Source organism: Gasterosteus aculeatus, chromosome 18, assembly GCF_964276395.1.
Source record: "Gasterosteus aculeatus chromosome 18, fGasAcu3.hap1.1, whole genome shotgun sequence".
NCBI classification, from domain to species: domain Eukaryota; kingdom Metazoa; phylum Chordata; class Actinopteri; order Perciformes; family Gasterosteidae; genus Gasterosteus; species Gasterosteus aculeatus.
Genome location: NC_135706.1, coordinates 9,377,905 through 9,399,766, shown reverse-complemented (window position 1 = coordinate 9,399,766; position 21,862 = coordinate 9,377,905). Strand labels below are relative to the sequence as shown.

The 21,862-nt window shown below is 44.3% G+C and overlaps 2 protein-coding genes across 2 annotated transcripts; one reads left to right on the top strand and one right to left on the bottom strand.

The window, feature by feature from the left end:
- Nucleotides 1–192: 192 nt before the first annotated feature.
- wtap (WT1 associated protein) lies at nucleotides 193–5,941 on the bottom strand. Its single transcript, XM_040161407.2, has 8 exons — nucleotides 5,609–5,941; nucleotides 4,995–5,032; nucleotides 4,824–4,879; nucleotides 4,691–4,749; nucleotides 4,469–4,599; nucleotides 3,777–3,955; nucleotides 1,524–1,678; nucleotides 193–1,424 (listed from the first exon to the last, which is right to left on the bottom strand). The coding sequence occupies exons 2-8, from the start codon at nucleotides 5,022–5,024 to the stop codon at nucleotides 781–783; spliced, it is 1,254 nt and encodes a 417-aa protein (XP_040017341.2). The 5' UTR covers nucleotides 5,025–5,032; nucleotides 5,609–5,941; the 3' UTR covers nucleotides 193–780.
- A 964-nt stretch (nucleotides 5,942–6,905) lies between these two features.
- On the top strand, nucleotides 6,906–9,838 carry sod2 (superoxide dismutase 2, mitochondrial). Its single transcript, XM_040161414.2, has 5 exons — nucleotides 6,906–7,097; nucleotides 7,820–8,025; nucleotides 8,203–8,319; nucleotides 8,866–9,045; nucleotides 9,144–9,838. Exons 1-5 carry the CDS (start codon nucleotides 7,063–7,065, stop codon nucleotides 9,287–9,289), a joined length of 684 nt encoding a protein of 227 aa, XP_040017348.1. The 5' UTR covers nucleotides 6,906–7,062; the 3' UTR covers nucleotides 9,290–9,838.
- The last annotated feature ends 12,024 nt before the right edge of the window (nucleotides 9,839–21,862 follow it).

The window sequence follows — 21,862 nt, the reverse complement described above, 5'->3', positions numbered from 1 at the left end:
TCTCCGATTCATCATGACGCACCTATATCTGTTACCGGCTTATATAATATATAATGCTTTACAGAGCTTTTGATTTATCTTGACGTCAGATATACATTTCTTTTTTTATTCATAAAAACGTATTTTAAGTAGCAGTCTTGCTATTATGCTTCGGATCAACTAATATTTTATTTTTTAAAAAATTGGTTTCACTTTGTAGTATTAAAAATCTTTATTGGTATTTGGTCAGTACATGAAAAGGACTGAAGTCAGAATAATATGAACATCGCAAATAAACTACTCACAATTCAACAGTCTTTTGAAGATAATTTTTTTGTCAATGAAAAATTAAAACTGCTTTAAAAAAAACAAAAAAACAAAAACAGGCCAACATCTAAAATTGACCTTCAATACTGCGAAGCTACTGTAATTCAGTGATACTGAATTTGACGATGAGTTACAACACCAGATGCCTGTTTTCAGTGTCAAGACCTCAAACGAGAACAGCATGGACATGCTCAAAGAAACAGCAGAATGAAACGTACTAGTTTTTAAATCATACATCCACTCACTTCAAATCTAACATTAACCCTTTAACTGTTACATCCCTGTTTAGCAACACAAATGTGACAGAGGCATCACGATAAGCGAGGGGAGGAGGGTGAAAACAGACCGTCTCGGACAGCAGCGCTGTGTAACCAACTATGCATTTGTTGCCTTGTTTGTATATTGTATAAAAAAAAAGAAAAAACAACAAAAAAAAACAAACGAGAAAAAAGGACAGTACATGTCAAAAGTACATTACAAAACAGCAGTGTCGCCCGTGCCGGAGTCCAGGCCGTTCTGCGTGTGCCGTGAGCCCGCAGTCCTGGTGCCCTTGGTCACCGGGGCCACCTTGTCCTCGTGGGCGTCGGCGGTGGAGTCTGTGTCGTTCGAGTGCTGAGTCAATGACGTCTCGCTGCCCGTCGGGGAGTCCACGCTCTCGTACCCCGCGCTCAGCTGGCTCCCGAAACCCACCGGCCCGCCGACCCTCCCGGCCGCCTTCGTCGTCTGACTCCCCGACGCCTCCCCAGAGTGGTTGGACAGTTTGGTCTCGGCCTCGCCGGGGCTGGACGCCACTGGGGACATGGGAAAGTCTTCCTCGGTGCTGCTGACCTCCCGGTACAGGCTGGGCGTGGTGGTCTCGCTGCGCTGGGACGAGTTGCCGTTGCTCGGCCCGTTGGAGACCCTACCGTAGTCTTTGCCCATCGGCTCGGCGGGGGCTCCGGCCTGCTCGGGCTGTGCGGACGGTTCGGCGGACGTCCGGCCGGGCCCCGCTCCGCTGGGCGGGCCCTGAGTCTGAGAAAGCTGCTGGCGGGAGTCCTTCAGCTGCTGCTGCAGGACGAGGATGGTGCTCTGCATCCCCTCCACCTCCTCGTCCAGCTGGATGATGAAGTCATTCAACTCTGCGGAGGGACAGAAAGTTGGGGGGGGGGTAGCAGAACGTTGAGAGACGTACGTGTGACGAGCAGACGCGGCCGCTGAAGTGCCGCTCGAGTTCTCACCGTCTTGGCTGCTCTTGAGCTCCTCGCTGTACTTCTTCTGCAGCGCCAACTCCGCCTCCAGCTGGGCGATGCGTCCCTGGGACATCTGCCTCCCCAGCTCCTGGTTTTCCTGAATCAGCATTCGACACTTGGCCATCAGTTTCTTCCCTGTTTGGCTGCAAGGGGAAACAAGTCTCACATCACGCAGTGAACCAGCAGACAGCAGCAGGTAAAGTGACGCCATTAGTCGGTCCCAATGGCTGAAGGCAAACAGACTAAATGACTCAAGACCGGATCTCCAATATTATATTCAAATGCGTTCAGAAATGACTGACAAACCAGTTCTGCACACATACTGGTTTCTTTTAACTCTAAAAACTCACGTATTCTCTCCAGCGTATTAATAATAATGTGTGAAAACTACAAGTTGCTCATCGTGGCTGAAACACAAAACAAGCTTCCTTGACCCTACATTTCTGTGGAACTTATGCATCCGTTCTTAAACTGTAGTCAATTCACCTGGTTGAATATTTAAAGGAAGTCAGTGCTTCAAAAAAAAAAAAAAAAGAGGCAATTCTTTAGCAACCAATTCTCAAATTCAAACCTGCAGCTACATCACTGTTTGAACACAAAGCAGAATGAACAAATGTAACAGTGTAATATTACATTGACACGCTACAAGAAACCCTATAATTTAAATAACACTTAACTATCGAAAAATATGAAACCAAAGAACCAGGGACTGGTTTTGTGTAATCATCATTAAAAAAAACAAAAAACAAAAAAAACATTCGATGCCGCAGGAAGTCATCTGGCCGGAGGAAAAGGGAATATTAACAGCAGCAGAAAGTAACTTAGCAACCGTAAGCTTTTAGAAGTCATCACAGTGGCAACAGGTGAGACAAGCGGTGGAAGCCGTTCGCTAGTGGTGCTCGTCACAATGACACTGCTTAGCATAACAACTCAGCTCCCCGAGGGGCCTTGGGAGAGGCGCGCCGAGCGCTCGATGGGTCAAATCTCACCGGCTCTAAGTGTGATGATGTTTTTTGTTTTGTTTTTTTAAAGACAGGAAAACACAAGTCACAAGTCCCAGGTGTTTCATTCTGAATTCAGTGGCCAAAGACCTGCGCCAAACAGGTGGGAATTAAATAAAAAGGTATAAAAAGGGGCTAAAGCGTAGACGGCTGAGGGAAAGATAGTGAGGTCAATCACAGAAAATATACAATACAGTAACAATATATACTCAAAACATGACTTGTTAAAGACATCATCATTCACAACTTTTAAACAGGACTCCAGTGCACCTACAGCAGTGTGGTTCAGTATGAATCGGAAAGAAATTAAGCAAAGCTTAATTCATCATAAACCGGGATAATATGTACAATATGTAAACAGTCAAAGGCACTCATGCGTCTTGGTTCACACACACTGCAGTAAGTGGCTGTTTTGGAGGAACAAGAGGAAGATCAAATGAAATGGCAATCAAAAGACACAAGTCACAAAATAAAACATGTAAATACACTCTACCGTGGGTGGGCCCATGTTCAAAGACACAGGCGTCTGGACCCCCGTCCCTGAACCACAGTCCTCTGTGGACCGAGGATCTGGCTCCGCTCACAGTCTCAACATCGCCCGCCCCGTCCCGCCCCCCCCCGAACCCGTCGCCCACAGTCTTACTTTTAATCCTAGACGCTTTCCTCACGTTACTGAAACGTATCTAAGACTCCTGGGGTCGACTACAGGGTACGTGCGTGGCGTAATCCACAGTTAAACGTCTCTATGAAACGGATCGTCTGTAAGTGTTCGATTGCTTTTGCTTTAGGCCTGACTCGACCTCCGCCCCTATTTAACATGTGCACTGTCTGCTTTGAGCTGAAGGGGGGGGGGGGGCGGGCGTATCCGTGACGGGAAGTGAGCGACCACCGCTTCGGGAACAGTCCGGACTCCTTCGGGCCCTTTTGGACGGTGAGGGGGGGATGCGAGGGGGGGAGCTGAAACACAAGCGTCACCTGACCACACTGTCCTTTCGCTTTTAGGGTTACGTGATACGTAGCTGGCACAGTGCACGAGTACAAAAACACTTTGGTTTGGCAGTGACTGGCTTTCTGTAAAGTCTGAGCCTCGTGGCGAGTACAGCATCTGTCAGTCTTACCCCCCCCCAACATAGTCCCTGCATGCCTGCAGTGAGAGTGAGGGTGGGAGGGGGGGGCATGAGGAAGTCTTGACTTTTTTTTTTTGTGGGAGGGGAGCGGGGTTATTTTTGATTGTCTTTACCTATCAGGTGTAAATTTCCAGGCACTCAGTTCATTTTGGGCCTGCTCCAGTTTGTCTTTAGTCTGTTCTAGTTCAGCCTTCATTTTGAGGAAAAACAAGTTGATGGCCGGGTCCACCATGGACGACCGCAGTTGGGCTGCACTCGGCTGCTGGACTTGCTTGAGGTACTGGATCTGGGTCTGCGGGACAAAAACAAACAGGTGTTACTCATCCATCTTATATCACATTAAAGCATCTTTAAAGCTTTTGTGGAGATAAAAAACCTATTCTCTGCTGGGTGTCCTGTCTGGTCTTTAAAAGGGAGACCAACAAAAGCTCACCTGCCGCGTTCACAGCCACGATGACCTTGAATTTCAAAGAACGAATTGAACATATTTATACGAAAACCAAATCCAACCACATCCCCTCTATGGTTAGGAGGGAAACAAACCTTTCTAACCTCTCAGTGCGTGTTGTGTTTGTGACCAGCTGCCCTGTGAGAATGGCGTGTGATTCCTTAAAGCCACTGGGTGACCCACTGAGCTGTCAACCCGATGGGAGCCAGAGATTCCCTCCTAGGCACTATTTACCTTTCGCCTGCACGCCGCGATCGCAAATGAATAACAGGTACATTGTAGCGCTGCAGGCGATGAAAAAGGGAGGATCCAAGGCTACAACCGGGCACGAAGAAAGGTGGAGGCGCCGACACGTACCGTGCACTCTTGCATTTCCTGCTCCTTGGTGGCGAGCCGCATGACCAAGATGTTCTCTCTGCGCGCAGACTCCTGCTGCTGCTGCTGCTTGAGCTTTTCCTCCGACTCCTTCAGCACCGTCACGTCGTTGGCTGAGCCGGCGAAGAAAAATCCCGTCAGGAGAAAAGTCAGAGGGGTCCGGAGGAATAAAAAGTATCGCTGGGATGACATCTCGGTACTTACAACACAGCTCCGTATATTTAGCCTCCAGGACCTGGACGTACGCCTCGTGCTGTTTCCACCTGAGAGGAGCAGGACAAGTGTGAGCAGCTCGACCTGAACAGGTGGAGAATAGTAAAGCAGAGCGGTCATCTACCTCGTGCACAGCTCCTCTCTGGTCAGGGTCTTCATGTCAGACTCACTGAGGCGAACCTGCAGGGGGGAGAAAAACGACAATTGGTTAAATGAAGAAGACTCGTGGCACGTGATCGACACACTAGAAAGTAAATATTTTTTAAAAATATTTCTTTTTGAAAAAAAGCATCACCTTCTTCGGTAGAGGCTCCTCGTTGGTCATGGTGAACTCTAGAATTGAGCAGGAGATTTAAACAAACGAGCATTAATCACAGCCAGGTGTCTCGGTGCTGCAACATCTCCGGCTGCCCACGCGCACTTCTAATGTGACCCGGGTAAAGAAGCTGGCTGGCTCGCGGGAGCTCAGGTGTGTGTGTGGGGGGAGGGGGGGGGGGTGACGTGGTGGTATAGCCCATAATAAATATAATAATGATTAAAAAAAAGTAAAACCACACGCCCAAAAATAAAAGTTAACCACGACCGGTCGGTGAGCGCCGACGTGCTTTACGTTAGCTGGTGTGGCAGCCAGCGACGACGCCGATGATCAGAAACTCCCCGCTGCTAATAACACTTAGCATTCGCTAGCACAAAAAAAATAAAATACGCGCTATAATATCACAATGTGAGGCGACAGTGTTTTTTGTTTTGTGTTCAGCCCGGCGGCATGCAATTCTTGGCACTGTTTTTCGGCTCCTTGTTATCACAAAATGGCGGTGAAGGAAATGACTCCCTCCCCTGCGCTCCTTTTCCTGAAACTAGCGGGCTCTTAGCTGCAGATTTCGGGCCTTCGGTCGCCGAAGCACATACCCAGGGCCCCGTTTTCTTTCGACGTTTCTGGAACCTCTCGGCTTCGCGGATTCTTCGCCGGGGTGATCGAAATTGCAGCCGCGTTAAAAAAAAAAAACAGCAGCAAATTATTATGTGCAGTTGGCTCGCGTCTGCGTAATCGCAATCATCTTCGTCACTGACGGGAGAACAGTGGACGAAGCTGCTGCTGCACTCGCGTTGCTGCAGAGAACAACCAGAGAGGAGAACACGGACCTCTCACTCCGACGCGATTTACGGGATCTAAAACGTGACCGAGCGAGGAGAAAAGCTCGTAATCCATTAATGAATTCAGCCCAACAATAACGGAACAATATTAAGGTGTTGTTTCTTTTGAAGAAATCAATCTATGTTTTTTCTTCGTGCTCTTTGTTTTTACCATAGATTCCCGGATTGTGATGCGACAAACAATTTCATTCATGCATACATGTTTAATTTAAGGGTATATTTCAAGAATCAATTAATTGATCCTGGACGAAAAGTTGTCTACTTCTAGCGCCTTAACAATAAATAATTTTGTATTGTGTTTAGATTTGACAATGTTGGTTGGACAAAACAAGTCATTTTTTTTATCATCTTGAGCTCTGAGTAGATATAACTGATATTTTACACAGTTTTAGATATTCTTGTAACCAAATGATTAATTAATAAAAAATATTCAGCTGAATCTATAAAGAAAATAATTAGTAACAGTCTTTAGTAATTGATATTTTGTGATGGCATTTATTTTATATTGTTAGTGTGATACATTTACTATATGACAACTCCTTTGGGGACTTTTATGTTCGCCAGCATACGTGGTTTAAGCGATAACATGCATTGATTTATCCATAATAATAACGTCTGCAGTGCAGATTAATTATTAGGTAGTTATTGTCTTTATGTCTGTGAAATGTGTCGTTTATCTGAGCGATCCATCTGCCTCATTATAGACGACCTCTGACTCTGCCTCCGCTGTGGCAGAAGAGGCGTTCACGTGATCTTGTTAGTTTTGTGGTAGTTTCGATAATTGTGCTAAATTGTGCAAATTATTTTAAGATTATTACGACTGTATTTAATTTGCATGTTTATAACTCATTCACCTATTGTGGGTTCCCAAACTGAAATAGAATGAAATATATCTATATAGCACAGATGAGGAGATTAGTTGTGTAACGAGACATACGTTTAGGGGGGAGTTGTCTCCGTAATCAATCATGTACATTATTTCTAAAATAACACATTTCCATCATACATGTTATCATATATAGACAATCAATATATCAGGAAAGAGGTTTGGCCGCTAATATTCGCAATTGAGTGTTCATCTCAAGGCTTCGCACCCCCATAACACCGCAACAATGGTACGGTCGGCTGCGCTGTCAAGTTGAACTCGCACATTTCAAGGGCAGTTACTGGTGCGTCTGCCCTGTCCCGTCTACCCCGTGAGCGCTACTATGAACATGCTGTGCAGAGTTGGTCGAGTACGCAGGTAAAAAACCCATATACATTTACCACCAAGGGCCATTTTTCCTGATCAACGAGCACAAGGGATTAGGACGACGAGGACGATTGTTCCTGCGCTTGAGTTGTTTATCCGCAGCTAACAGCCAGCTAGCCAAGGATGCTAACTGCATTTAGCATCTCAGCGAGGCTTGTGGCGCACTAAATGAGGGATTTAGTGCAACTTTTGCATAGTCCTGTAGAGGTGTTTATAACACCTCTACGAATGTGTTGAGTCGTGGGTCTAAAATGAACGCAGTTATATTTGTAAACTGCCCCGGGTACCATCAGCTCACAGGTCAATTAACTATCTTAACTTCCCTCGGTCCACAATCAACACCTGCTAATCATCCGGGGACGTCAGTCCATTTGTGCGGGTTCCACTGTTGTCTTGTTCAGTGTTGTTGCTGTTGAAAGCTATAAAAGGAGCACAACTTTACCTGTAAGAATCTCAAATTAACCTCCTGATATTTGCACTATATTTAGTTTTAAAAGCAAAAATATGTACCATAAACTCCGACATATCCCCTTGGGTCACCTCATGGACGCGGTTTCATTCTTGATGAGGACATCACACATTTATTTTTTTAGCTTTTTCACTCTAGTTTGGGGATTATAGGGACCGTTCAGCTGCTGCAAACCCGACCAAAAAGCTAATTTTATTGCCAATGGCTGGTAGGTTTGTCCTCTGCTCTTTTTTCTTTCCCCCAGGTGTGCTGGTGGCCTCGGCCAAACCATAAGCCAGGTAGCTGCCTCGAAGCAGAAGCACACGCTGCCTGACCTCCCCTACGACTACGGCGCCCTGGAGCCCCACGTCAATGCCGAGATCATGCAGCTGCACCACAGCAAGCATCACGCCACGTACGTGAACAACCTCAACGTCACGGAGGAGAAATATCAGGAGGCACTCGCAAAGGGTACGCGACACAAACCCGTGTCAACTAATCAGCAAATTAGTTTTGTTTTCTCTATGGAAGAAATGAACCACATAAAGTTGTAATGAATGTTGACCAACAAACATTTGTAAGTGTCCTTTCTAAATGAGTCCCTCGCATGAACAGATGTGTCTCTTGAATTTTCTGCATGTATTTTAGGAGATGTGACCGCTCAGATTGCCCTCCAGCCCGCTCTGAAGTTCAACGGTGGAGGCCACATAAATCACACCATTTTCTGGACAAACCTCTCCCCAAAGGGTGGAGACGAGCCAAAGGGTACGGCGTGTAAACCTCTGAACGGCTTGTTATCCTCTGAACGGCTTGTTATCAAAGCGTTCCCTTGACTGCATTGTTCTCCTGTTCGTATGCACCTGCACACATGACTCTCTAATGTGACCGGCTTGCTAATCGTGCTGCACGTAGTGAACTGCCAACTGAGCTTAAATCTGCACAGAGGACTCAGTTTTAAGCTCATTGTTTCTGGTTTCATACCCCTTGCAAACGTTGTATTTTTCTTCCTTACCATCAGTTTGACACTATGGTGGTTTTCTTTTGTCATACTGCCTCCTGGTGGTCAAAGATGCTGCCTACTTGTGGAGCCGTCTTTCAGCATATACCTTAAAATTAGATTTTTATTCTTTTTTTTTTTTTTTTTTTTTTGGCAAAACATTTTCAGCTAATGTGAGGCTGACACAGCAGCTTCGTAACTCGTATTGAAAACATTTTGAATTGGTCCAGCAAAAAATGCTTTTTGAATTGTCTTCTCCATGTTAATATCTGGTATTTCCCTGAAGTATAACCGGTCTGTGTCACTTCCTGCAGGTGAGCTGCTGGAGGCCATCAAGCGGGACTTTGGCTCCTTCCAGAAGATGAAGGAGAAGATGTCTGCGGCCACCGTGGCCGTGCAGGGCTCTGGCTGGGGCTGGCTGGGCTACGACAAGGAGAGCGGAAGCCTTCGCGTAGCTGCTTGTGCTAACCAGGATCCCCTGCATGGAACCACAGGTCCGTTTGGGGGGAAAAAAAAATATTGGTCTCTGGCTTTGTTTCAGAGGTCTCTTCTTTAACCTGAAAGTGATCGTTGCCCCGTCTCTGACCCGCAGGTCTCGTCCCGCTCCTCGGTATCGACGTGTGGGAGCACGCCTACTACCTCCAGTACAAAAACGTGCGGCCCGACTATGTCAAGGCCATCTGGAATGTAGTCAACTGGGAGAATGTGAGCGAGCGTCTCCAGTCTGCCAAGAAGTAAAAGCCGATCTTCAAATAGTCCCTTTGGTCCTGACCCGGGTGAAATAGTAGTTGCAAATGTTCAGTTTTACGTTGCATGGCGCACATGAGTGATGGTGGGTTTTGCACTCAGTTTGAACTTTTCATATGATCGGCTACATTAAAGTTAAGTTAACTTTAGAATATTTCCCACATTGGGCCAGATAATGTGGCCTTCATGGCAAAATTGGAACCCTGCAGAGTTTAAAGAAACTTATTTGCAGGCGTTCCCGACTGCTGCTGCTTTCCAAACGCACAAATTGGCCGCCCGTCACCTCGACGCTGCCTTTCGTTAATCCCAACCAAATATTGGCTGCTGATGTTGTGAACCATCTGTCAGATAACCAGAGTGCACATTCACACTTAACGTCACACTATGAAACTGAATGATGTTTTGATGTATTATAAATAAAAAATATATTTCAATTGTACAATTCTTGTTAATTGGGGATTCGTTGTAGTTCTACTTGCAGTGATGGATATTACATTGACAATCTTTGAAAAGCAATAAAGCGCTTTTTTTGTTCCTCCAGCACTGACGAGTTGGCTTCAGTCCAATGAAACGATGGTAATTCCAGAGGGAGCGCTCCCCTGCTGCTGAAGTCTGCATGAACGGTCCGGTCACATAGTTTATGATCGGCCTCCTTGCAGCGCTGCCAGAAGAGGGAAGTGTTCCCTAAATAGCTTGAATGTAGCTGCTCTGGAGAACTCGTTGAGTTGTTTGCAGGCGTTTTCTTTGCAAAGAAACCTTGAGTGCATCAAAGCGATGAACGAGTTGTGATTCGTGGCTTAAATAGACTTTCAAAAACCCACTTCATCCTGCAGTAGATTTCAATGAGATTTAGCAGTAAGCTAATATATATTTTTAAGAGTTTCATTTAGTTTGCACAGCTCCCCTTTCTCCCTGCGGGGTGTCACGATGGAGAGGTGAGCTGGTTTCCAGCGGACGCCGTGAGTTCCTCCACATGGGGACTCGACTTAAGGACTTTCATATTGAAATACAACCTGAGTGGCAAAAAACAGCTGCAGGCAAACGCCGGTGTGAAGCGAAAGAAATTAACAATGTGCTTCATTCCCCCGCTAGGAACAAAGAATTGATCGGAGCCACGCTAGCCTGCCGATTCCTAGGACAACGGTTTGTCTAAATGCCACAAATGGTTTCCCTTCTTCCACAACTCGTAGGAAAAGGTGGAACTCACTGAGGACGTTTCTTTAACCTCTGGCTGGGAAGGGAGACAAATATTGGAACTGCAATCTGTTTTTGCCTCTCTGTTTTTAGGGCTCTTTCCTACAATCCTATTAAATACAAAAACCTAAGACTGAAATGCATTTAACGCTGGAATATCTTAATGTCCATCAGGCATGTGAGGAATGTTCGTACCTCTTTTCACACACATCAGAAAATAACTACTTGTTTTGTTTATATACTCCCAGACACGAAAACACAACGTTGTTGTGGAAGAATATGTCCCAAACTCAATTCTTAAGGATAATCGATTCAAATTCGAGGAGAATAGAGAACAGCTTAATATGGCGTCCTGTAACGTGAGCAGTAAATCAGGTCTGTGCCTGCAGAAAGGTTAACCAGCTGGAACACGACCACCATGAGGATGATTGATTAGTCCCACGAGGTGTCTGCGTTCGAGATGTCTCGGTAGCTTTCTATACGGCTGGAAATGACTGGAAACATCTTAAACATCTCCTCTCGGCCCGTGCAGCTTTGTCGTTACATTTCTAGCCCCCAGACCATTTTCCGCCTTGCAAAGCGGCCCCACATGGTTCCTGGAGCTGGTCGCCCTACACAAGCCGCCATTGTCCCGTTTTGGATTGCAAATCCGCCCGAAAAAAGCGCAAAAGTGTCGACATTCAGGAGGTCTAAACTTTCCAGCGTTTGGCCGTCCGATGTTCCTGGCAGAGATGGTGGGTGCCGGAGCTGAATTTCGGGGGCACCCGGGTTTGGGTCTGTTCTTGGGTCTGAGTGCTCAGAGCCGCAGACAGACCTCTCAGTGGGTCGGAGGCAGCGACAGGATGATGGATTCATCGTGGCCTTAAGAGCTTGAATAAAGTGTAGGTGCATACAGTGTTTTTCATCAGGCGTTTATGACTCAGACTCTTCTGCTCCAGTTAGAGTTTTATTTGATCGTTAACTTAACGTTATTTCTTCTCCCGAAAAATAGAGCTGTATGTTATTTTTGCAATCAAGTATTCCGCCGAGTAGTCCATCAATGAATCAGGTCATTTGAACACAACACGCAGTTACTTTATTAAGGAGCAATAATATTGACTAATTGCTTCCTTTTTTAAGAAAATCCACATTTAACACTAATATCTACCAGTATCAAACCTATCGAATGAATTTAAGTTCATCCAACATTCTGGTTTTCAAAGTTTTTTCAACACGGTCCTAAAAAGAAAAAAGAACAAATGGTTTGTTCTGGACGGTTTCAGCCCTGCTGAGAAAGTCTTTGCCGTAAAGAGAAGAGAAGTTTTAGCAAGCGGGTGTGGCTGTTTCTGGTTAATTCCTCTCCGTTATGTCATTTGCTCTATTGAGTCTGAGTCTGAAGGCTTGTGGCCGTCGTTCAGGCAGATTGGTGTTATAAATCTCTGCGTGCTCGGGGACATTCAGGTTTATTTCAGATCAGTCCAAGCTTCACAAAAGCATCCCTCACTTTTCTCTCAGAAACATGAAAACAACTGCAGCCCTGTAAGCTGCTTCATAACACAGACCCTTTGTTTGTGGTTTCTTCTGCCTGCTTTTCCTCTTTTCACATCCAGAATCTCCATCTCTGTATTTTTCATCTTGGCAATCGAGCCTGTTGGACTCCGACTGAAGAGAGCGAATGAGTCTTCTGCTGAGAGTCAGCACTCTGCAGATCCTCTTTGGCCGGCAACTCAGGATGTCCCAGTGGAAGAGAAGGAAAAGAAATGAAGACTTTCTGGAGGATACCCAAGGACCTGAGTATCATAATAAAAGTGCAGCTGACTTGACTTCCTGTCTGGGAGGGAGACAACGCCGTGCTGAGAGCGGTCATGTGGGCGTCTCCAGGTGGCCTATTACCAACAGACCTCCATAAAAGCGCAACATTGGCTGAGGATGAACTTCCCCAAATTGCAATTTATTACCTTGTGCCTGAAGGAAAAGCCAGACAAATGCACGTCTGTCTGGTGATGATCATTGAACAACACAACACAGCAAAAAAAAATAAGAGGCCTAAAGAGTTTGGATTTGCTGAGATCCGACAATGTTATTTCATCTTGGAACCCCATAAAAAGTATCCTGATAAATGTTTCAGGTTCCCGAGGGCATAAGAGGTTGAACCAGACCTCTATAAGCCAACACGGTGTGCCGTGTTTTCTGCAGCAGACACTTTTTCTCTGGGGAGATTCTCCTCATAGCAAATTGTCTGGCTGGGAAACTGCCACTCAAGCAGATGTGCATCATGCAGGAGAAATAAGAATATGAAGGCAGTTGATGTTTACTTTGAATGAATGGAACACTGTTGGAAGCCAGACATTTGATCGTGTGATACCTCTGTTTGTTTATTATATATGTGTTTGTTATAGAGTGCTGCAGCCGTCAATTATTTTAGTGATGAAATGTTCTACCGACTATTCAATCAATAAAAGGTCATGAACTTTCTCAAGTGCAGGTTTTACTTAGAACGTGTTTTCCGTTCCTCACAAAGCTCTTTGTGTGCACAGCCGATTGCATTCACCATGACACCGTGAATGTCTTGAAACAAGATTAACAGCGACTCCATTTGTACTACTGAAGTTATTTTCTCTTTTAATGACCTCATGCGGTTGAAAGCAGAAAGACACGTGACACTTTGGGGGACATGGGCCAGTTTAGTAATCAATTCACGGGACAGTCTTCATGGAAAACAGTTATTGATCAGCTTGTGGACTTATGGGACCGAAGATGAAGCTATGTAAATCTAAAAAATGCTTTTAGCGGACTTCATATGACATAATTAATGAAAGCTTGCTGGATGGTAGGTGTCAGAACCCATTCATCATTCTGGCCGGTTATATTCCATTGTCGGTCTACACACACATCTCGACGTGGAAAACTAGGAGCAGAAAGCAGAATGGAAAAAATGGACCTTAAGACACACACCAAAAAAAAAAAAGTTGAGGTCAGAAGGTGTGTTTCAAATGTAACAATGGCCGATTATTCACCTCCTCTTCACGGACTTTGAAAAAAGATGAATTTCCAGTGAAGACGTAAAGGAGTCGGTTATACTTCATTCAATTCAAATCAATTTGAATGGACCAATGTCACACATGTTGTGTGTGTGTGTGGTGGAGATTTTCCCTGCCAGGGTTTTTTCCATAGTCACAGCTGCATTCAGAAACAGATGCAGAACTGGCAGTCAGACCAGTAGTCTTAGAAAATAAGCCCTCAATGCATTCTCCCAGATCATTTTGCACTTTCTCAACATCATTCCTGCTTCTAACACAACCTCCTCGGCCACACTAAATCCTCGTGTTCACTTTCCTCCCCTGAGCTTGTCTTCTCCTCAGCAGATATCCGTTTCAAAGCAAACACACTGATTATTGTCACCCTTTAAGAGACACGTTGCCTGCTGAAATCCTCCAATTACATGAGAATCCTTCATTAATGCTTAAAGTAAGCCTTAGTTGTGTGCAGTCTGATTCATTCGCTGTCCCTTCCCTCCTCCCTCTGCTGCCCCGTGTCCACGTGGCGTGAGTCTGCATCGGTCCAAACCTTTAAAGCAGCAGGTGAATGACCTCATCCTCACACATCTGCCGCAGTATTCTACAAACCAGGGCACCAAACAACAGCAAACACCCGTCCAAACGCAAGAGCGTTGCACGGTTTAAATTGCATATCACAGTCTGCAGGCAAGGAAGCAATTCCTTTCATATATAAAGTTGGTTTTGCACAAATGTTTCTTTAAAGCACTCACGCAGGAGAAACACACGTCTGTGGAAGAGATTCTTGTTTTAGTGCCTAGTTAGCAGCGTGAGTTCCCCTTCAAACACAATGACATCACAACAAAAGCTTTAAATGTAAAGGTAATGGCTTGATTTCAGCATTACAGATAGACAACACACAAAACAGCCTTGCTCTCTGTGAGGACTGTTAGATAGATGAACCAGAGCTGCCAACAATTCTTTGGACAGAAGTAGTAGATGACGATCTTGGACGAAAAGTCAGGGTATTCAGGTTCAACAGTGAAGCACACGGCATGCAACATTAAATCAAACATGAAGAGCAGGCGGTACACAACTCACGTATGGATCAGAACAACGTTTGTGTGTTCATGAACAATAAGAAATAATGAGACATGCACCACCATAAAGGGTACAACGTCAAAATAAAGCAGTGATCTCTAGTTGATTTTGCCTCAAATTAATGACACTGCAGTTGCCCTTTTTTTTTCTGTTTTCCTACATCCAGCAACAGAAACCACGTCGCTGTAAAGTTACACCCTCCGCTTCCATAAGCCTCCTTTTGTCCCTTTCGTGAGCTTCCGTTTGTTGGCCTCGGTCCACCAGCCGGGCCGGGCAGCTCCTGTCGGGATGTGACTTTTCCATCCAAAGCTCCTCATCGCATCATCTTCTGGCTCAATGCAGTGATTAATAATGGAGTGAAGTCAAACGTTGGCTTTGGGGATCTGTGTTCTACATTCCCCCCCTGGAAGAACTCCCTTTTGTTTAAGATGTATAAATCTGGTCGCTGAATTGCGTTGCAATGGCAGTTAAATGACAAGTAACAAGGTCTACTGGTTGCGTCCAGACGCCAGTTAAGCCCGATTGTTCCTGTGTGTTGTTGTGCTGTCTGTCTGTCTCCTCAGCCACTGGCACGAGGTTTGGATATTTACAACTCTAAAAAGTCAGACAGGGTGGGAGCGAGTTTAATAGTCTCATGGAAATGAAGAAAAAATAGAGCTAAATCTAAAGGTGACCAAGCAAAGAGGTGGTGAAAAACCATATTTTTTACTTGCGCAGAGCACTTGATGAGTTTTGACACGTATGTCAAAAGCATTGCACCGTGACTGAGTCTGTGGATCGTTCCCTTTGGCAGCCGACCCGCCGGACTCCATCAGAGCGGATCCTGCTCTATTCCTGCGCTGATCCAACGGGTTTAAATACATTTTAATAATAATTTGCAACAAATGTTTTTCCCTCCTGGACGTCGGGACCCAAGGCTACTTGACTTTGAGGGATCGCAGGAGCTGAGCAGCACCGTTCAACAGCCACATATGGGGGGGGCACATTCCAACAGAGCAACGCGCTTATTCCAGCCTTATCTCACACACGAGTAAGTCAATTCGTCAGATCCTCTCAGGTTCAATAAACGAGCCGAGAGAGCGAGTCATAATAAACTAAAACACTTTCCGTTCCACGCTCACGTTCAGACAGGTCTGATTATGCAATCCATCCCTTCGTCTACTGGGGAGTCATCGTTGGACCTCTTTTTGTTGACTTCAAGCTGTTTTAACCGTATGCACGAGATGTGACGTAACATCCCGGCAACCTTCCTGAGTTTCAGGACAGATTGAAGAGTGTGTTCCAATCTTTGGCTGAGACACGAGTCACTACATCGAATATAAAGGGCACCTCCGCATTCATTTCAACAGAACATGGGAGTCGGTATCCAGGTGGAGAATAAGGGAGCACTGCCTTAATAACTTTCTTCTGTCTTCTGACTTGTGTGCATTGTTTTGGCGTCTGGGAATAATGTGGTTTGCATTTCCTCATCTCATTGGTAGAAACGGGGTTTTGTTGTTTGGGGACGCTCCCTGATCGTGTCTCCTTTCCATCTGAGGAGAAATGAACGCATTGGTCGGCCCAATGGCGACCAATATGTTTTCTGGACAATTAAATATGTATTTAATTTGTACCTAACTGAAGCGTTGACAGGGGAATTCTGCATATCGGGAGTAAAAAAATGAATTCAGCGTCAACAAATCCCTTTTCTATAAGGAACTCTGCACAATCAAAACAGGATGTTTGTGTCTTTGGTTCATACAAGTCACGTTACAGCGATGCAAAAAATGAACCCAATATAAATAAACATATCTTTGAGCTCAACAATGGAGGCCACCGTGTTGGAAAGTTGTCACGGAGCAAAATGATATCTAAAAACAATAAACTTGTTAAAAGTCGATTCCGTTGCCAACGTTGTGTTTTGATTGCTAATACGTTCTGCCGCCGGCCCTCGGCCTCCGCTGGCACAGACTTTTCCAATGACGCATTTGCATCTGCTGCAGAGTTGGAGGATAATAATGAAGTCATAGAAAATTTGAGCAACTTAACAAGTAGAGTGCGGTATCAGATGAGGTGGGATGGATCAGCCAAGCTGTCACTCACACCAACATACTGAATATATGTTGTTACTGTCTCCTTTTCTTAAAGGTGGACACTGCTCTTATATGTCTGTTAAAAGTTTACATCCCAACGGAGGAGCTGATCGTTGACTCCCTGAGTCATTGAAAGCAGGTAGCGGACTTCCCCAAACGTCACATTGTTCTTTTGAAATCGCGCAAAAGCAACTAAAGAACTTTTTCCAGCTCATTATTTCTAAAATCAGGCCTTGCAGAAAAATTAGATGTAGGTATTTATTAAACAAAGAAGATTGCTGCATGAATGAAATAGAGCATATTACATCCAATGCTTTCAAAAACAACACATTTGTCTACAACGTCATTCTGCAAAATCAAATTATTTTTAATAAATGTTTGACAATTTGGGACTCATTAAGGTGGTTTCGTCATTCTTTTATATTTATTGCTCGTTGTGCAGCAAACACTGTTGATGGATGTTTACAACAGTTAACTGGACACATTGGAGAAGAATTTATATTAAATCGTCCAACTTTGTGGGGGGGGGTTATTTTATGATCTTGTGTTTCTGCACGTGAGACTTATTACTTACACATTCCAAATAAAGTTGGTAAGCGCCCATGAACGGGATTTTGGTAAACAGGCAATATAATTTTTATGAAAGGGACATTTTTACCGCTTTTCCGCCTTTCGTTTTGTCGAACATCAACAGTCCGCACTGTCATGCAATCAAGCACACATTAAACTTCACGTCCCCTCCCAAGTAGTCTAGGTATTGGTTACTTCCCTCACGCAGTACACCTTCAGTTCTATTTCCCTTCTTTTAATGAAACCATGTTCCCTTTTTAGTGCAGCTTCTCAAATACGTCATTTATTTACATAATGCACACTTTTTATTTCTGTAGTAATAGAACTTGGTTTTCAAAGTCCAGTCAAAGTCGCTCTCTTTCCTGGCAGGGAGAAACTTTGGAGCCTCATCAATCGATCAGAACGTCTTACGTTGATTTCATCGAGAGTTTAACAAGGACCGTAAAGACGCCACAACTCACTCAAGCTCTTCCGCTGCACACTTATCAGATCTATTCATGCAAGGTAGGATGATATAATGTTTAACTGAGCCAAGAAAAGTCATGGGAACAATTACCCGTGATCCAAACCCAGATCCCTGGGCTTTATGTGCCAGTTAAAGAGAATTTCTAGAAGCTGAAGGATGAGGGATCTGCTCATTAAATTGAATAAACCGAAGCGCCTTAAAGATGTGCATCCACACAAGTGCAGTTGTGTATGATCGGTATCGCACGGCGACTCGCAGGGAAATGTTACATCACCTCGGACCTCACACGCAGTCCCAGAGGAAGGTCAGCAGCAATCAACGTCAACGCTTTAGTGTAAGTGAATACTCTCCCAGAGTTAACCATGTCTCCAATCTGCTGTTTCTTCAAGCTTGTCTCACGTGGATGAACTTAAGCATCCGTGTCATAAATTGAGTCCGGCTGTAAAGCTGTGCTGCGGCCCGACCTGATTACCTGGAAAAGGTTTTGCCATAAAAAAATAGGGCTGTCCTTATTTGACCGCCCTAGATTATGTGTTCCTAAAGCAACGTTTAAAAAAATATGTTTGTTCTAACTGATGAATGAATGAACATTTCCTGGTTAACAGTCGCTGAGTTTAATGGTAAATAAATAAATGGTACCTCTAACTTTCCAAGCTCCCGTGATAGGAAATGTGTCAATGAGGTTTGTTTTCGACGTCATTTTAACTTTTAAGAAATAACCAGTCCAACCAGAGTTAACCTGAAAAATGAATAGTGGCTTTAAACTCCCACACGATCACCTTTCAATTGCCCCCGAGTCTCTTCAGGTCTGTGCGTGACGTAGTGCCAAAAGAATGACGCAATTGCTAAAGTTCAAAACTGTCTTTTACAATGAGGTAACAAGAAAGGAGCCCTAACGTTGATCCAAACCCCATCAGAGGAACAGCGAGTCACTTGCTTGTTGTGTCATCTTTGTCGGTAAATATTACGTCTCTGACCAATTGGGTTCTCAATGCAGACGAAAAGTTTGTTTGGAAGGACGAGGCATTTCTTCTCCCATCATTCCAGCCGGTGATGATAATCACGATCCTCCTGTATTCTCTGCATATCTCCTCTTTGAAAGCATGTGCTTTTTTTGTACACGGTATTAAAGAGCTGAACCCTTAGACCTGTATTGTCTAAGGGTTTTGTCTAAAGGTCATCAGGAGTAGTACACGCTTCAACCAAAACAGCAAGAGAAAGTAAACTAAATAAAACATCTGCTTCGGAAATTTACCTGAAAAACAAAGCTGAAAGTTTTTGGACACACGCCTCATTTGAAATGGATTCATCAAAACCCCCTCACAGTTTAATAGGCATCGCTTGCTTAACCATTTCTGAACCCAAAAAAATTCTTCACTTTGACTATCTGTCTGTCACCCCGTTTCACCTCCCTTTAGCTTTTCCTCTCTTCAACCTTCGACTGATTCATCCTGCGATGATTTCAGCTCTCTAGAATGGAGCCTAACTTTTTCCATTCCAAGCAGCCCCGTGACCCACTTCCATCAAAAAGAAACAGCAGCATGTGGAAAACAGTTAGAAGACCTGCATTCCTTCACAACCACACATTCTTTCACAAAAGATTTTTAATGGTCTTGTAATAAACAAATGTGCGGTGTATTCAAATGTACGACAACGAGCTTTCTTCTGAATCAACACAATAATGGCCGGGGGGGGGTTTAGTTTCTGGCATTGAGCAGCCGGTTTTGAAAAATATCTGAATCTATAATCTCAGAGCCACGTGTGGAAACTCAGCCGGGCCTGGACTCAATCAAGCCGTCGTGGCCTTTTGCCCCTTTCTGAAAAAGGGAAAGAGCCGGAGGCTTTGCTGCGTGCGGAGCAAACGCCTGACGCTGGGGGCAACGGCTGGCTGATGTTTTAGCGCCGCGCCGTTCAGCACGGGCGCCTCGGCTTGAAAGGGAAAGCGAAATCCCCAACAACTTTGGACCGATTTAAAAGGCAGAGTTTGTGTGTTTCTGCTTTTTGTATGCGTGCGGTTGTCGGCGGTGCCGGCGACGAACGTCAACCGCTTCTTGATCAAAGCAGCGGGAACAAACAAACGGCTCGAAGACACAGAGGAAATTGAGCGGCAACGTCAGAAAAATAAAAGTGATCCCATCGCCAACACATGCTGCAAATGAAATAAACAGGGTTCAGCGGTTCATAGATTTAGATTTACATATTTATCCGGTTTATATCTACATAACAATCCCAGATAGCCCACGCACGTTAGCGCACGTACGGCTAACGTGACGCTCCCGGTGTTGTTGCTGATACGTTGCTGTTTGACGCCTGGTGGGAGAAGCAGTGGTGTGGAGTCCACGTCTTGGACGGCGCTCCTGTTTTCCTGCTCGTGGTTCCGCTTGGTCCTGTTGCATTGGTTATATGCGCCAACCCCCCCCCCCCCCCCCCCCCTCCCCTCGCGCCAGTCATCATTTCGTATTGGAACACACACACGCACACGTACAAATTGAAGCATGTCTTTATTCTCTCTAACATCTGTAGCAGTTTGTATCTGTTTTTGTCCACTGGTCTTTTCCTGTTTTTTGTCTTAATTTCATTATTTCTTTTTCTAAAGCAAAAAAAGACGTCTTCTCAGTTAACGATTCCTGTTTTGTATCTTCAGAATCAGGTTCCATGAGGTGCATCGCATTAACCGACAATATCCAGCGCTCCCTGCCACTTGTGGCCAATGGAAATATTTGCAGCAAAGGGAGGTTCATCATTCACTGAAGACGTGTTTATTAGTTTAAAATATGACAACCGTCCAACAAAGTGTTGACAAATTGAACTGTTATCGCTCCAAAATAACCACTTTGGAGCCAACTTCAACAAACTACTGCCTACGCTCCTCAGATAAGGGCTCAGTTAAAGTAAGGGAAGTAATACAACCGCTCAATGTAATATAATTATATTATATAAAAGTCATGTTTTTGGAGAAATACCTTTTGTCCAGTGGGTGATTTACACATGTTCAACGAGGAGGATTTGGTTCATTTCAGGTTCATTAACGGCTATATTTCAGTGCACTAACCTGTTTATTTTGATCCACTTTCTTGAATTAAACAGACCCGATTCCTTTCCCAGCGAATGTTGGGTTTGGCTATGAGGCAGAATTGTGCATTATGTGTAGAAAATGGATATAATTAATTTTTGGGAGAGTCAAGACAGTAATATTCTCTGAGCAAGCAGTGAGGAAAACACCGGCTGGGCTGTTGGGTCACGGAAAGAGCAAAACGTTTTTAAAAGCGTTGTGAATATCCCATGGGGTAATAATGAATTGGCAACACTTAGAAATAAGACATCTTGCCATTTATTAAGCCCCCATCTGTTTTCCACCTGGTTAATGTGGTGCTGACACAGTCATGGTCATACTTTTTCCTTTTTTCTTTTATAAGTGATTTCACACAGATGGACAATAATTCGTGTTCAAACATCACATCAAAGTCTGAGCACCAGAATTGGATTTCAGCGTCTATTCCTTGTGAAAGATCTTATCTGTGTTCAGTTGTTCAACATTTGGAGTAAATCATTAGTTTAATACTCACCACTGGCTTTTCAAAATCTAACCATGCAAATAAAGATACTATTTCAAGCAGAGTTGGAGGAAGTTTTCGAAAGACTGCCCACACAAGTATTAGTATTGGCAAACTTCAAATCCAAAAGCCATGTTCTGAGGCGTGTGGACTCAATCCTTCAGTCATTGATAGAGGATCAGTTGAAATTTATAGCCGTAAGATACAAACTTTGTCTTCAATTTCATGCAACTTTATATTTCTACTCCACCACAGTATATAGATATGTACATATTGTGTTTTAGAGTCCACTACAATATTTGAATCGTTAATAGTCACATAGCATTTGCATTAAATAGTATTGCATGTTAAACTCACTACTATTAACTAATGAATGCATCAATAATACAGCAATAATTATACAGTAATATGATATAAAATACAATCACACTGGTAGTGGCCAATTATAATTACATTGAATACTTGATGCTTTTGTTTAAACACATTCTCACTGCAGGACTTCTACAGTAATCTAGTATTTCCACAGTGTAGTTTTTCTTTATCTTAATTAGGTGACATTTTTCATGTTAATTTTCCATTCCGTTCATTTGGTTGGTTCAGTTTACCGTAGCTGTTGGCTCCGGTTCTCCCGG